Below are 15,807 nucleotides of genomic sequence, written 5' to 3'. Positions count from 1 at the left end.
ATTGCATTATTTTAAATTTTAGAAAAAGAGAAGATCCAAAAGAGAATATTGGAGATAAGGTTGTTAACAAAGCTTTTTCGCGAAATTAGACACACATGCCCACCAAGTTGGATTCCAATTGCTTTATGTGTAGATCACTCAAGTGCTGGAACCCACACCATCTCTGTCTCCAGCCTTTTAACAAAGATGGCATGTGCCGTCATTTCCCCATTTGAAATGCCCACTGCATGACAAACGAAGCTAGCAAACAAACAATGACAAAAGTGGCCCTTACACGATTAACAATACAATTAGGGCCAATTTTCAACAGTGAAGGCATCTTATTATGGTGGGATCATTTGCATCCTCCGGAGCCTTTCGTTTTCGAAATAAGGATAGATTTTAGTTATTAAACTAGGAATGTAAATCTGAAAGCAGATTCAAGGATTTCCATAAAAATAATAATCAACATTACGTAGTCACAAACATACAAGATCAATCCACAATTGGTACATACACACACACAGATACACACATCACCTTATCATATGCTCTTATTCTTTTATTGAATTACACGGAGTTTCTGGCTATGCTTCATTTTCTTTTATTCTCTTGTTCGTTTATGGAATTACATATATTACTTGGAAGCAGCAGACCCGGTAAAGGGTGCCTAGAATGATACTTGAATATCAAGCAATGTCATCAACTGAGAAATAAGCTCTGGTTGGCCATGCCACGCTGCTGCGGTAACCAGATTTCCATCAGTGACACAACGATCTATTGGATCCGCTTCCACAAACGTCCCCCCTGACGAAACCACACGAGCCTTAATCCCTGGGTATCCAGTACATTTCTTCCCCTGAAATATAGCCAATTGAACCAATTACGACATGCTAAGAAGTGCCTAATCAGAAAATAAGTACATTAACCACTAATCAAAAGAAACAGAAAATTTTTTAGTGACAAACGTTTAACCACCAAATGCAGGTAGGAAATATGTTTTTCTTTAAGAACCATACCTGCAGAACACCAGCAGCAACTAAAATTTCCAGGCCATGGCAGATGGATGCAACTGGTTTCCTGGCTTCCATAAATTGTTTCACTAGTACAATAACATCTTCCTTTAGTGCCAAAAACTCTGGAGCTTTACCTCCAGGGAGTACAAGAGCGTCATAACTTGAGGCATCTATGGATTCAAAGTCAGCTGTTAAAACAAAATTATGTCCCCGGATCTCACTGTAGGTTTGGCCCCCTTCAAGATCACGGATAGCAGTTGGGCAGGTATCACCGGCTTTCTTCTTGGGGCATACCACATCAACATGGCATCCTAGAACTTTAAGGCTCTGATAAGGCACAGTTACCTCATAATCTTCTGCGTAGTTCTACAAATATTGGGGAGGGGAGCAATTAAATGATGATGATTAGTAACTAACAATTTAATCGTTGGCTATATTTTGTCCTATATTTGTCATTGCAATATAAAAGAAAAAGAAAAGAAAGCTTACTCCAGTGATGATGAGGACCCTTCTCTCTGAAGCACATATGTTGCCTCCCAGTGCCTTGAGAAAAAGCCCAATGAACTCAGGATTGCCATAATATGTGACCCCAGTAATTAAATTATCATCAGCAACACACACTGACAATGTATCGGGTTCTACCCAGTGAGCACCAGCAGCAACCAATCCAGGTTTCATAGTTGAAACCGCTGTGCACTTGCGACCTTTAACAGCGCCTGCAGGTGCTAAGACCAACAGCCCATGGCAAATAGCAGCAATTGGCTTTCTGGAGTCAGAAAATTTTCTCGCCAATTCTACAACTGATGCCTTCATAGCTAGATGTTCAGGAGATCGTCCTCCTGGTATAACTAGACCATCATATTTGTCAAATTCGATGTCATCAAATGTTGCATTCAGTGTGAAATTGTGGCCACGAGATTCGGTATTAGCCTGTAACGAAAAAGGTACACAAAAGAAAACCAAGCACAGCACACACATTAAAACAAGAGTAATGGTTAGGTGAATTCAAACTTGTTTTTCTTGCTTCTCTCAAACTCAAACTCAAACTCATCAGAGGTTGTTTTCCAACAACTGTGTTCAATATTAAATCTATAAAATCTATTCCTCTAGTTTACAAATAAAAACGAAATGCAAAGCAAGTTGGAAGTGAGCAACTATTCCTCTTTTCAAATTATGAATTTAACTGTAAATATTTTTCAAAATTAATTAATTAATTAACAGGAAAGACAGAGTTTGACCTGGTCAGTGGACTCTACTTGAATGGTTATGGCAGTGGAGCAGATATCACCAGCTTTCTTGACAGGAGAAACTGCATCAACAGAGACTCCAAATGCCTGCAGTGCTTGAAATGGGACCATTGCCTCGTAATCTTCCATGTAGTCCCCGCACAGTAACAACACCCTCCTCCGCTCCTCGCCTTTCGGATTCCCCATTTCTTTTCTTATTTCCTTCTTTAGTTTCTTGCTTTTTCTTTCTTCTTTCTTCTTTCGTCTTTTTCAGAGAGAGAGATGGTCTGATAAAGGAAGGAAGGCCTGCTTTAAATACTAATACTCTCACAAGCGTTTTTGGAGGTTTGTGGAGTCAGCTAGATACGTCGCACGCAATAGTTAGTTATCGTGGCATCTCTCTATTCGCCGCTTCTTTTCAGTACGGATAACTGTCCTATTAGTTTCAAGCCAATCACCATATCCAATTTTGATACGTTTTTTAGTTGTCTTCTTCACCGACCAAGTGAGTCTCAATTATTCGAGGAAGATTGAAACTTGAGTTTGTTCTCTTCACGGACCAAGTGAGTCTAAATTATTGAAGGATGATTGAAACTTGAGTGCAAAGAGGCGGATTTATTCTCTTATTGTGAATACAAGTGATGGTATAAATTATTAGAGAAATATTCAAACTTGAGTCAAAGAGTGGACCCACTGTCTTAGTATGAGTGCAAATGATAGTCTAAATTTTTAGAGAAATATTCAAATTTTAGTGCAAAGAAGCGTACTCACTGTGTTATTGTAAATATTAGAATATTCGAGCTCAATGCTTCCTTTTCAATTAAAAAATAATAATAATAAAGCTCAATGCTTCCAAGCTAATGTCCCTATACTACAGAAAAGCTCTTTAATCTTCCTCTTGCCTGCATTAATGTAGCACGTGTCTGGCCCTTAAATAAATGTAATGTTTATCTCTAACACAGGTATGGATAAGAAATGTAATGTTTATCTCTAACAGGTCATGCTTTTTGAGCCGTGATAGTTTTGGAATAGCGTTTGCGTGGATTTTACCTCGACTGCCATGTTGATTTTCACCAGAGCAGCAAAGCTGCTTGCTTTGTGTTATGAGGTCTGGTTTTGTCAACAAACTATATTGCTTGACCAAAAAGAAAATGCAATATCATGTGGATCCTCATTTCGCAGTTGCAGGATGGTTGTGAAAATACAAGCAAACTCTGGACAACATGATATTCAAAAGAAAATGCAATATCATGCGGATCCTCATTGCAGTTGCGGGAGGATGGTTGTGAAAATACAAGGCTAACTCTGGACAACACGATATTCATTCAGGTAAAAATTCGAGGTGTACGGTGAGAGAGATAGAGACGAAGGGGACCGATGACTAATAAATCATAGTGTCCTTCTAAAGCATAAGTAGTGTAATACAAGCTTCATCCACAACCAAACTTGCATGGGAACATGGCATATACATATCAAAACCAGAATCACTTGTTCCCTCATATATACAAACGTCGCCTTAACATAACACAATATACATGCCTTATTCTTTCATGAATTACATATAGTTCATGCAAGCAGCTGACCCGGTAAACAGCAACTAGAATGATACTCGAATATCAAGCAATGTCATCAACTGAGAAATGTACTCTGGGTGGCCAGGCCACGCTGCTTCAGTAACCAAATTTCCATCCGTGAAGCAACGATCTGTTGGATCAGGTTCCAGCCATGTTGCTCCCGACAAAACCACATTAAACTTCACCGCTGGATACGCAGTACATTTCTTTCCCTAAAATTTAGCCAGTTAACAACAGTTAGGACATGATTAAAAAAAGTCCATAATGTGAAAATAAGTAAATCGGAAGCAGCAAAAGGCAAACAGATTACAACTTCAAGGTGGTTTCTTTTTTACCTTGTCATTAAATACTCACTATGATACAACTTTATATAACCAGAAAATAGGCAGTGTCCCTCTTACAAAATTGATGATACTCCAACTCTTCCTAACACCTTCTGAAAAACTGAAACTGCCTAGCTCAGCCAAGCCTTTTGGTTTTCCTTAATTACTTGGTAATTTCTTGTTTTACCCCATTCCATCTAGCATAGATTTTTACTGCTTCATATATTCCTTCAGAGAATTCTACATTGCAGTACACACCTTCTGACTTTTATATTACCGCACAAATGTTCATGCACCAACTGGCAAGCTTGCTCATCAACACCCACAACAGAACATACATTTAAATTTACGATCAACTACATAGATAGTGAGTTATAGAACAAATAAATCCTCAGATTATCTGTATTGTCTTTTTGGTTAAACATGTTTAACTTCCCACACAAAATTTATTTTACTATAGCATTTTAGTTGATGTTAAAAAGCGTAAGAAGTTAAAATTTTATGGAATCTACATTATATATGTATATCTACCACGGAAATGCTATAATGAGGGTTTGTGGGTGAGGGGCTTAATACCACTATCCAATAATATAAAGGAAATTTTGAACTTAAACTGTTTTAATGATTGGATGGTTGAATTGAACTCCTCACTAAAACCCCCCACTCACATCCCCCTCATTGTTGCAGCTCCCATATCTGCCATATCATGCTTGGACTTTAAATTCCAAAATTTATAATCTTGATTTTGTTATATGATTTTGGACTGTTAATGAGGATTTTGCGTCCTTGTTTGTAATAGAGATGGCACTGAATCTGCACAAAATCAGCAGATGACAACTTTCTCTTCCTTTTGATTTACGTGGATGATATTATTGTTATTGGTAATGCTTTGTCACAGGTTCAAGCTTTTCTTAAGTCTCTTAACCATCAGTTTGCTATGAAAGATTTGGGGGATCTCCATTATTTTTTGGGCATTGAGGTAAAGTGTACTTCGGATATGTTTTGTTTTACTCAAGCCAAATATGCTGCCGATCTTCTCAAAAGGGCCACCTTACATGAGGCCAATCCTTGCCTCACTCTAGTTGCCACTGGCTCTCAACTTAGCTCTCTTCTTGGCTCCCCTATCTCCGATCCCACTGAGTATCTCAGTCTTGTTGGCACGCTTCATATCTCACCCTCACCCATCCAGACATCTATTTTTGCCGTCAACCTTCATGCATCAACCTACTGATATTCATTGGAAAGTCGTCAAGCGCATTCTCTGTTATGTTCTTGGCACTTCTCATGATGGCCTTGTTTTTCTCCCTTGTGACTCTTCCATGATTGCTTTCTCTAACACCGACTATGCTAGTAATCCCGATGATTGTCATTCTACAGGGGGATATTGTATTTTCTTTGGCTCAAACCTTGTCTCATGGAGCTCCAAGAAGTAGCCCATCGTCTCCCGTTCTAGTACCGAATCCGAGTGTCGTCAATTGGCTCTCACAGCTATGGAACTCTCCTGGATTCAACAACTCTTACAAGAATTACATGTCTCTTTGCCTTCACCTCCTTTACTTTGGTGTGACAACACAAGCTCTATCACTCTTGCTTCTAATCCGATCTTTCATGCACACACCAAACACATTGCCATTGATTATCATTATGTCCGTGAACTTGTCCCCCCCCTGGCTCATTGAATGTTCATTATGTTTCCACCCATACCCAGCTAGTTAACATTTTTACCAAGGGTCTCCTGCTTCCACGGTTCGCCTTTCTCAAATCCAAGCTATTGAGCTCTTCACACATCAGCTTGCAAGGGGATAATAGAGAGGGTAAACTGCCGAATACCCCCCTGAACTATCACACTTGTCGAAATCTCCAACATGAATTAATTTTTCAGTCCATTTAGCCCTCATATTAAATTTATTCGCCAATTTCGCCCATGTTGTTAGCTTTTTCACAATTTCATCCAAATGTTCATAAAAAACACCACGTGAATGGCACGTGCGGCTACTGTTGAAGGTAATCTAGTCCTAATCCTCAGACCCCTTTTAGCACTCTGTATGCCCAATTCTAAATTCCTATCATCTCTCTGCATCATCTTCTACCTTTCAAGCCTTTGCTTCCCATCTTTTCTTGCTTCTCACTGTCCTCCCTCTAACTCTCGCCGGCTTCACCATCATTCTCCAATGGCGTGGCGGTCTTAATGACCCCATTACACAATGGGCACCTAACTATCACGAGTTCCCTAGCATGGTCGACTTAGGTGGGCCCCCAGTCCATGTTTCACATTCTTTCGACTACGTCGATCTTCTGGGTCAGAGCCACTTGGCCTCCTTCCTCAACTATAAGGACTAGAAGTTCGATTATGTAACACCCCGACTCCGATTATTTCCTATTTTTAATTTAATTAAGAGAAAATATTAATTTACTCTTGGGTTAAGGGTAATTTTGGTCATTTTCTTATCCGGGAAGATTTTGGGACCACGAGTGGTTTGGTTGCGTAGGTGGTACGAAGACGAAATCAGACAAAGCGGTATGCTTGAATCAAATTTTAACGAAGTTTTGGCGATCAAAACAAGTTCGGTGAATCAGTAAATATTTCAAGAGTTTGGTAAAAATCAGATTTTTCATTTTTACCTCACTCTCTCTCTCTCGCACAGCTCTCTCTCTTCCGTTTCTCTCTCGACTCTTTCTTTCTCTCTCTTTGATTCTCTCAAACGGAAGGGCCGACACCGGTCCCATTTGATTCGTCTCGTCCGATCACAACCCACCCCATTTCTCCGCGAAACCTAGAATCCGTCGACGGTTCAAACGGGTTTTCACGGCGTTGCGCCGTCGTCTCCGCCGTCAATCCCGGTGAAACAGGTGGGCTTTCTCCTCATTTTATCTGCTTTAGCTGTTTATGGGGTAGGTTTGGATCGATTTTGAAGTTTGGAAGTTGATTTTGAAACCTAGGTTTTGGCCTGTTTTCAATGTGAAATTCCGACCACTTGCCGTCCGAATTGGACGTTGCCGTAGTTGAAAAAGATGCTCCATTCGTCGAGTAGTATCTAGGATAGGAAGGGTGGCTCGTGATTTGGAGATTTTCTGTCACCGGAAATTTCTCTACACACCCATGCCGCGCGTGTGGCGGCGCGTGGGCAAGGCTGGTGAAGTTGCTTTTTATCTTGATGAGATCCTTAGGTTGCCACGAGTGCGTAGGATTTTGCGGATCTCAAGTTGGATGTCGTTTGACTATTGAACGGATTTCGCATATTGTGCGTTATCCGGGTTCGATAAGTTCTAACCGTTGGATCGTTCCCAAACTGAAGTATGTCGATCTAGGTACTCTTAGAAACCTATAGGAATTCACGGATCGTGAATCGGAGCCCCGGATGTTCCGATTCAATAATTTGAAGTTTGGGAATCGCGATAACCGTACGATCAGCGGTTCCGAACACATGACCATAGGATATTCCATTGGACGTACACGCACCGGGAACTTGGGGATTTAAGTAATTCCTTTTGTGAATTTCTATTTTTGAAGTGCGTTATTTTAATCAAGGGTTCGTATCTCGAAATAGGTACTTCGGTCAACCATTCACAGCACCCTCTGGGCAGCTTTTGTGAGTGGACTTTGTTTTAAGCATATGCATGGTTTTATTGATAAAAGACTTGTGCATATATTTTAAATGGTGATTTTGATTTAATAATTATTGGGTTGATGGGTTTGAATATTCTTATACGTATTGGCAATATATTTTGAGTATGGATATATATATTTGAGTATGATGAATATGTTGATATGGATTTTGGGATGACTATCTATATTGTCTATGTATAGTGTATGAGAGGTTGTTGTGGTGAGATTGTGGAAAGATATGAGTTTGAGGGATGGTTGTGAGATGTACGAGTATGTTAGGTGAGTACCATTCCCTAGTTACTAGGCTTCCTACACACGTCGTTGGCAGTGCAGGTGGGGTGGGAAGGCCATGAGATTGCGGGTCTCACACATGTCGTTGGCGTGCCGGTGTGTGAGACACTTTCCATACGTGTCGTTGGCGGTGCGTATGGGAAGAGTATGTATATTGCTTAGTATTATCACACGTCGTTGGCGTGCGGTGGGGTGATGATCTGTCAGGACTTGTTATGAGATTTGTGAGCTACACGTGTTGGCGCCGCGTGTGAGCTATGGAGTTCCGTCCCGGTTGGACTACTCATCCACGCGGGTTAGTGTTCGGAAATCCTGCGTACCAGCTAACAATCCCCCGGTTGGATTGTTTCCCCGGTACATTAGTATGGAGAGAAGTATATATTATATTATATATTTATAGTTATATATATATATATATGTGGTTCCGGGTTGATGAGAGTTGCATATCTTTGGGAAATGAGTTGTGGATTTGAGATGTGGGGATGTATTGGACTTTGGGATAATGTGTTTTGAGTTTTTGGGTTCTGAATTGTGAAACTACATGCTAGAGCACTATTTTTATATGGTGGGGTTATTATATTGATTTAAAGTGCAAACTTTATTTTTGTCCACTCACATATTTCTGTTTTGCAGCAGTTGCTTTTGGAAGCGTTCGAGCAGGTTGCGAGCTCCAAACTTTCATCCGTAGATAGGACTTGTGTAAATTCCTTCTACTCAACTGTTTGTTGTAAACAATTCATTAGATGCTCTGTTATTGCCCATGTTAGGTTGTTACTTGAGGCCGGAGGCCACTTTGTTTTGGGATTGTTGTATGTTAAAAGCATGCTGGCAGTTGGGATTTATATTATGTAAATTATGCAGGTTAAATATTGTTGGGTTTGAGCATTTTACAGGGGAGACTCTGCCAAAATTTTGGTAGGATGTCTTGGGTTTTTAGTAAGTGGGCCCGGCATCGGTGTGATGTCGACACCAAGACGGAATCTGCCTTTCATGGGAAATTCAAGGTCTGTCGAGATTACATGTCCGATGTAATTATAGGTACTTCTAACCAAATAGGAATGTACTTGGAGACCAAGTATCCACCACTTGTATAAATATTCTAGTTCTATGTGAATACAGATCATCCAATTTTCAAACCTAAGTGATCTCTGACAGTTTGTGTGTCTAACAAATTGACTTATATTATTGCTTCTGCATTTTGTACACTTTCAACTCACTTAGTTTCAGAAATCAACTTGGACTTTAGATTGAAATTCTGGACAACATGGGACCGATCCCAACAACATGGGACCCATCCCTATTAAAATCACAAAGATTTCCATTCATCACAAAATAAAGTACAGTCATGCATAAATGGGGTATTCAATGGGCATGTTTACGTATCTGTAACGGGTATAGGAGGAAAGTGAATGATTTTCATTCCTGACTTCCCTACGTTTACTTCCAATTAGGAATGAAAAAAGAAGTGGGGCCCACCTCAAAATCCGTAATCATATTCCCTCAAAACTAGGTATCAAATCAACTAGGGGGAGTAGTCAATACGATTCTCATTCCTGTTTTCTCTTAATAACTTCCAAAAATACCCTTACCACTTTACCATAATTCTAAAACACCCCAAACCCTTAAAAAAAATTAAAAACTCACGCTAAGAAGTTCCAAGACGCTCCAACTTCTTTTTCACCTTAGCGTTGCAGACACAACCTCCCAGAAGCAGCATCAACGCCTTGTGCTATGAAAGTCATTCTATCTATCTATCTTCTTCTTTTTTATCTTCTATCTTCTATCTTCACATTCATCATAAAACAATGTACAGTCATGCATAAAGACTTTTATGGAGATTATATATCTCTTTTTTGGTAGTATGAAGATTATGTATGGTTATTATTATTATTTGATTGTTCACTAGTTACGTAGGTGAAAGATATATATTTATTGGAGTTTATTTTTTCGTTTGAAATTGGCTCTGGACAAAGGTGTTTTTAACATTATCATTGAACTAAGCTCTTGTTGTTCATTTTATTCAACATATTGATTCCTCATGTTCACACTGCCTTACTGGTTTGCTACATGATTAGTTTGGTCTTGTTAGCCAATTTGAGAATTATATATGTGCTGTGGTGAAAATGTGCAGGATATTTTAGTAATTAAATTAATTTTGATTCTGATTCATACAAATTAGTAAACAATAACAATGGGAATCAATCCCATTCCTTTGCTAATTCCATATGTTTAGTAAACAGCTTAATGGGAATGATTCTTCCCATACTGATTCAGTAGTTCCCCGATTCCTAAATTATCGATTCCTTACTTTCTCCATTACTGATACGTAAACATGACCTAAAACTACACTGCCATCGAAACAGGATTACAGCTTCGCCGTTTGAGTTGAACCCAATTATTGAGCAAACTTTGGTGGCATCACATGGAATTATAGAAAGTCAGTAATATTTGTAATAATATCAATACTACGACATGAACAGAATGGAAACGAAAAGGAAATAGTCGATTTGATTGAGAAACTTAAAGAATATGGACCAAATTGAAATTGGATCAAATTTCGAAACAAAGGCGAACTGCTGAAGGAGTAACCTTACAGATAACACCAAGCAGCTTAAAATCTGCTGCCCGTGGCGAATGGATGCATTTGGTTTTCTTGTTTCACAATTTGCTTCACTAATGCAATAACTTTCTCATCCAATGTCCAATGTTCGGGGCTCGACCTCCAGGGAAAACAAACAACTGTTTCAAGAAAATAGGTTCTTATGAAATCGACCGCGACTAATTTATGAGTGATGGGATCGGATCGGGATCGGATACAGTCACCAACCACATACACGAGCACGAAATAAGGCTAGTGCAAACTCACATATATCGTAGCAAATCCATGCCACAAATAAACTATTTCATTAATCATCAATATTCAACTCTCCTACAACTATTACATTAGTCTTATTTATAGGCTTTACAAGACTTGGGCACCAAGATTGCTTGGTCCAAAAGTAAACTAATTAATTATAAAATCACACATAAGTAATAAAAGATATCCTAAAACTACCTAAATAAGAAAATAACAATATATCAAGAAATAATTAATTAAATGGTAAATATCTATCTTGATCCAATCTTATGCTCCTGCATCAGACTCCCCTAGTTGGAAAGAATTCGTCCTCGAATTCAAGCCTTTGATTGAGGAAAATCCGAGTAGAATCTTCAATTGCTTCATATTAATTCTGGATATTTTAGCATCCAATTGAAACCTTCCTTTCCAAATAAAAAGATATTTGGAATATTTCGTTATTCTTGGCTTCTTCTTACAACCTCTAACAATGCAAATGTTTCTCTCTAGAATCTTCAACCGATTGACAAAATCAACCAGAGTTTTGGCAACCTTCCAAGTGAAAACATTAAGCCCCATAAAATCAATAATATCTTCGAAAGTTTTCTCAATTCTCCTCTCTTCACTGTTCTGATCAATAAATAGCTTATCAAAATTGCTTTGAACACCCAAACAATTTTCATTGCAATTTTCACAGTTGCAAGGATCAAATATTGGAGGTAAATCCAAATTTAATAACTTTGATGAAGAACAAGATGCACCAAAATTACCAAATCCATTTATACCTTCAAAGACACAATGAGAATAACTGTGCCCCTCTTCACTTGACTCACCCAACGGAGCGCAATAATGAAAAGGGCTATCTCCTCGTACTCTGTCGAGACTCCCAGGGCTTAGAGTGTCGATGTGAGCTACTCGGTTCAGATAAGGGTTCACGATCTCTCCCCGTCGAACTTTTACTTATCTGGGTTCGAGCCGATGGCGAGCGACGCGTTCCGTAAGTTGCCGTAGCATCCACCTAATTTCCTCCATGTCGTTGTAGTTGTCAACACGACCCTCCATCCAAAAACCTCCCCGATAAAGCAGATCTTGAGCCATAGCTCTGATACCAATTGATGGGGATCGGGATCAGGATACAGGTCACCAACCACATACACGAGCACCGAAATCTAGGGCTAGTGCAAACTTACATATATCGTAGCAAATCCATGCCACAAATAAACTATTTCATTAATCATCAATATTCAACTCTCCTACAACTATTACATTAGTCTTATTTATAGGCTTTACAAGACTTGGGCACCAAGATTGCTTGGTCCAAAAGTAAACTAATTAATTATAAAATCACACATAAGTAATAAAAGATATTCAAAAACTACCTAAATAAGAAAATAACAATATATCAAGAAATAATTAATTAAATGGTAAATATCTATCTTGATCCAATCTTATGCTCCTGCATCAATGAGTCTAGGGCAGTAGTTGCATTTCGAATTTGGAGACCTAATTGGCCTGGATATTGAGATTCTTCAGTAGTCTACTTTCTGCAAAATTAAAGTAAAGGAGTCTTTTAAAATTCATAAAGGACGTATTTGTCTTTGTATCATGTTTGGATTTACTTTCACAAGTTCACAACTCACACAAATGATCAAGTATTCCAATGGGCAACGGACCAATGAAGCATACCACCAAAACATTGAAAAAACACAAAGGAATGAATGATGGCACCCTATATCACCAGAATTATGGCAAATCTAGTAAAGCCTGTTCAGGTTATTTTCACTATCTTCGATATCTGTACATAGGCAAATCTCCTCAATTCTCTTCTTTTCAGTTTATCTTTATGCCCATTCGTGCATGTATATATTATACGAAGAAGTTTTTGACATATGGCATGTATTGTGTGTCAAATGTATACCGATTCATGAAGACAGGTTCAAGAGCACATACACCATTTTCACCTTATTCATTCATTTTTGTTTATTCTGGGTTACTGCAATTTGAATCATAATCTTAAAGATTTTAACTTCAGGGCAGAATATTTTGCCATCAACATGCACATTAAAAAACAAATACTGGACAGTGATAATCACGAGATATACTTAATATTGATCGGCATCACAATTTCATATTTCTCATTGCACTACGATAAACAGGATCCCCCTATCTAAACCGGTTATGTTATCTCCTAGGCGATAAGTTGAATTTTTTTCAAGTACACCCACGCGGGTATAGTTGATAAATAGAATATTTTAAGAGTCTAGCCGATCGGCTATACTTCAGAATGGAATATTTTAATATTTTAAACGTATAGCCGGCTGGCTATACTCTAAAAATAGGATATTTTAAAAGTACAGCCACGTGTACTCGAAAATAGAACAATTTTACAGATAGCCGATCGGCTATACAGTAAAATAGAATATTTTTATACAAACGTATAGCCGGGCGGCTATACAATGTAGAACCATTATACGCTATCGCAGAAAAATTTCTTGTTTGGGGTTTACAAATTCTAAATTAAGGTACGGCAACCTATAGAAACATAGAAAACGCTATATGAAATGAATACATGGCAACCTAACTTAAGGACCGGAATTTCTTCTCATATATGAATACATGGCAGCCTCGATAGATTCATATTACATATACATTTTATTGTTTTATTTGTTCATTTAAAGATCTGTTTTTTTTCCTTCTTCCATGGGAAATAGGTCCAAAAAGAGGCTCTCTCAACTGGAAACAGCTAAATGACATAATCCTGGGTACAGCTAGGGGTCTTGCCTATTTACATGAGGAGTTTCATGTATGCATCATACATAGAGAAATAAAAACCAGCAATATTCTTTTGGATGATAGTTTCCAGCCAAAATTGCAGATTTTGGGCTGGCAAGGCTTCTACCAGATGATCAGACTCATCTTAGTACCAGATTTGCTTTGGAACATTGTAAGTTAAAGTACTTTCACTTCCCACAGGCATCTACTATATACATGGCCGGTACAAAAGGGCGACTCTGCTAATTTGATCTTGTGTGACACTGACAGGGGATACACAGCACCTGAATATGCAATTCATGGCCAATTGTCAGAAAAGGTGGATACATATAGTTATGGTGTGGTTGTCCTCGAAATCATAAGTGGCCAAAAGAGAATGGCAAGCACGTGGAGCTGAGATTTCTGTTCTGCTTAATTACTTCAGAATTGTAACATGTTTTATTTTATTTTATTTCTTTTTCGCATTAATGATTAGGCATGGAAACTGTATGAGAATGGCAAGCACGTGGAGCTGGTGGATCCAAATCTGGATCCAAATGAATACAAACCAGAAGATGTAAAGAAGATTATAGAAATTGCTCTGATGTGCACTCAACCATCAGCTGCTCAAAGGCCTACAATGTCCGAAGTTATAGTTCTACTTAAAAGCACTAGCTCCTTGGAGAATAGGGCGCTCACTAGGCCTGTTTTTGTTGATTCTGATAAGAGAGTGAAGGGAGACACATCAACCTCTACTGCTTCCTCCACATCCAACGCCACCGTATCGGTTTCTCAAGTTTCAGGTCGCTAAGTGCTAATTAAAGCAGTATATTTCAACTCTTGTACTTAAAATTTGGGAGTTTCCTTTGGTTGTTTATAGTTTCAAAGCAAAGATGTATTTTTATGTCTACTAGGATTGTTAACAATAGTGATTTCACACTCCTTTTTCTTCATTTGAACTCCTCTTGGTTTTTCATGTAAAGCACAAATGCTAGTTGTATGGCCCAGAGCCAAACATTTGATGTACTTTAAATCTTTAGTATTCAATAATACTGCATAACTGCTGATATTTACATGAATGTTTCATAAAATTGAAGTGGAGAAGAAACTATCTTAAGAGTTGAGAATGAGTTTGGGTGGCTTGAGTGAAAACACTTTATCCATCAACACAAGGAGATGGTGAAGGCATCTTATTATGGCGGGATCATTTGCATCCTCCAGAGCCTTTCTTTTTCAGAATACGGGTAGATTTTAATCATTAAACTAGGAATGTAAACGCTAGATGTTACAAACATACAAATCATAATCATAATCATAATCAACATTACGTAGTTACAAACATACAAGATCCATCCACAATTGGTACATATACAGCAGAATCAGAGCATCATTGTTCCCTCACAGATACACACATCACCTTAACACATGCTCTTATTCTTTTATTGAATTACATGGAGTTTCTGACTATGTTTCTTTTTCTTTTATTCTCTTATTCGTTTATGGAATTACATATATTACTTGGAAGCAGCAGACCCGGTAAAGGGTGCCTAGAATGATACTCGAATATCAAGCAATGTCATCAACTGAGAAATAAGCTCTGGTTGGCCATGCCACGCTGCTGCGGTAACCAGATTTCCATCAGTGACACAACGATCTATTGGATCTGCTTCCACAAACGTCCCCCCTGACGAAACCACACGAGCCTTAATCCCTGGGTATCCAGTACATTTCTTCCCCTGAAATATAGCCAATTAAACCAATTATGACACGCTAAAAAGTGCCTAACCAGATTATAAGTACATTAACCACTAATCAAAAGAAACAGAAAAAATATCATCTTGTTTGCGATTTTAAAGAGCACTCAGCTCCCTCTTCCCAATATATATTTACAATTGATAGGTTAATAGGTCACAACAGATCAGCTCAACAGAACCAAAATACAAAGCACTAGATGTAACCTTTTTGTCTTCCTTTTCAAGTACAATCTGTTTTACTTTTCCTTTAATAAGTAGCATTAAAACTGGAAGCATTATATTAATGTTTTAGTGACAAACGTTTAACCACTAAATGCAGGAAGGAAATATGTTTTTTCTTTAAGAACCATACCTGCAGAACACCAGCAGCAACTAAAATTTCCAGGCCATGGCAGATGGATGCAACTGGTTTCCTGGCTTCCATAAATTGCTTCACTAGTACAATAACAT

At 38.4% G+C, this 15,807-nt stretch overlaps 3 protein-coding genes and 1 long non-coding RNA gene across 4 annotated transcripts in view; 2 read left to right on the top strand and 2 right to left on the bottom strand.

The window, feature by feature from the left end:
- Positions 1 to 13,999, top strand: part of LOC148918002 (uncharacterized) — a 43,658-nt gene extending 29,659 nt beyond the window's left edge. The window contains exon 3 of the long non-coding RNA XR_016125986.1: positions 13,895 to 13,999. This is a non-coding gene — a long non-coding RNA (uncharacterized LOC148918002). The remainder of the gene's footprint in view (positions 1 to 13,894) is intronic.
- The window catches only part of LOC103327334 (cysteine-rich receptor-like protein kinase 2), a 53,796-nt gene extending 39,120 nt beyond the window's left edge, over positions 1 to 14,676 (top strand). The window contains exon 8 of the mRNA XM_089050022.1: positions 14,100 to 14,676. Coding sequence (XP_088906148.1) covers positions 14,100 to 14,414 — 315 coding nt within the window. The 3' untranslated portion in view covers positions 14,415 to 14,676. The remainder of the gene's footprint in view (positions 1 to 14,099) is intronic.
- On the bottom strand, positions 427 to 2,523 carry LOC103327332 (protein DJ-1 homolog D-like). The gene is made up of 4 exons (XM_008229640.3): positions 2,234 to 2,523; positions 1,485 to 1,925; positions 999 to 1,361; positions 427 to 838 (listed from the first exon to the last, which is right to left on the bottom strand). Exons 1-4 carry the CDS (start codon positions 2,426 to 2,428, stop codon positions 650 to 652), a joined length of 1,188 nt encoding a protein of 395 aa, XP_008227862.2. The 5' UTR covers positions 2,429 to 2,523; the 3' UTR covers positions 427 to 649.
- Positions 14,677 to 14,888: 212 nt separating the features above from the next.
- Positions 14,889 to 15,807, bottom strand: part of LOC103327333 (protein DJ-1 homolog D-like) — a 2,269-nt gene continuing 1,350 nt past the window's right edge. Inside the window, exons 3-4 of the mRNA XM_008229642.2 lie at positions 15,710 to 15,807; positions 14,889 to 15,339 (exon numbers count right to left, since the gene is read on the bottom strand). The exon at positions 15,710 to 15,807 is cut by the window's right edge and continues 265 nt beyond it. Of these exons, the coding sequence (XP_008227864.2) occupies positions 15,151 to 15,339; positions 15,710 to 15,807 (287 nt within the window). The 3' untranslated portion in view covers positions 14,889 to 15,150. The remainder of the gene's footprint in view (positions 15,340 to 15,709) is intronic.

The sequence above is a fragment of the Prunus mume genome, linkage group LG4 (genome assembly GCF_029339155.1).
Source record: "Prunus mume cultivar Tortuosa linkage group LG4, ASM2933915v1, whole genome shotgun sequence".
In the NCBI taxonomy this organism is placed as follows: domain Eukaryota; kingdom Viridiplantae; phylum Streptophyta; class Magnoliopsida; order Rosales; family Rosaceae; genus Prunus; species Prunus mume.
This window is presented reverse-complemented; position numbering and strand designations above follow the sequence as displayed.

Coding starts and splice junctions, on each gene's coding strand:
- LOC103327332 (XM_008229640.3), bottom strand. CDS start 2,428: ATGGGGAATCCGAAAGGCGAGGAGCGGAGGAGGGTGTTGTTACTGTGC. Junction 1,362..1,484: donor GGGTCCTCATCATCACTGGA/GTAAGCTTTCTT, acceptor CAATATTTGTAG/AACTACGCAGAAGATTATGA. Junction 839..998: donor TTGCTGCTGGTGTTCTGCAG/GTATGGTTCTTA, acceptor GCTATATTTCAG/GGGAAGAAATGTACTGGATA.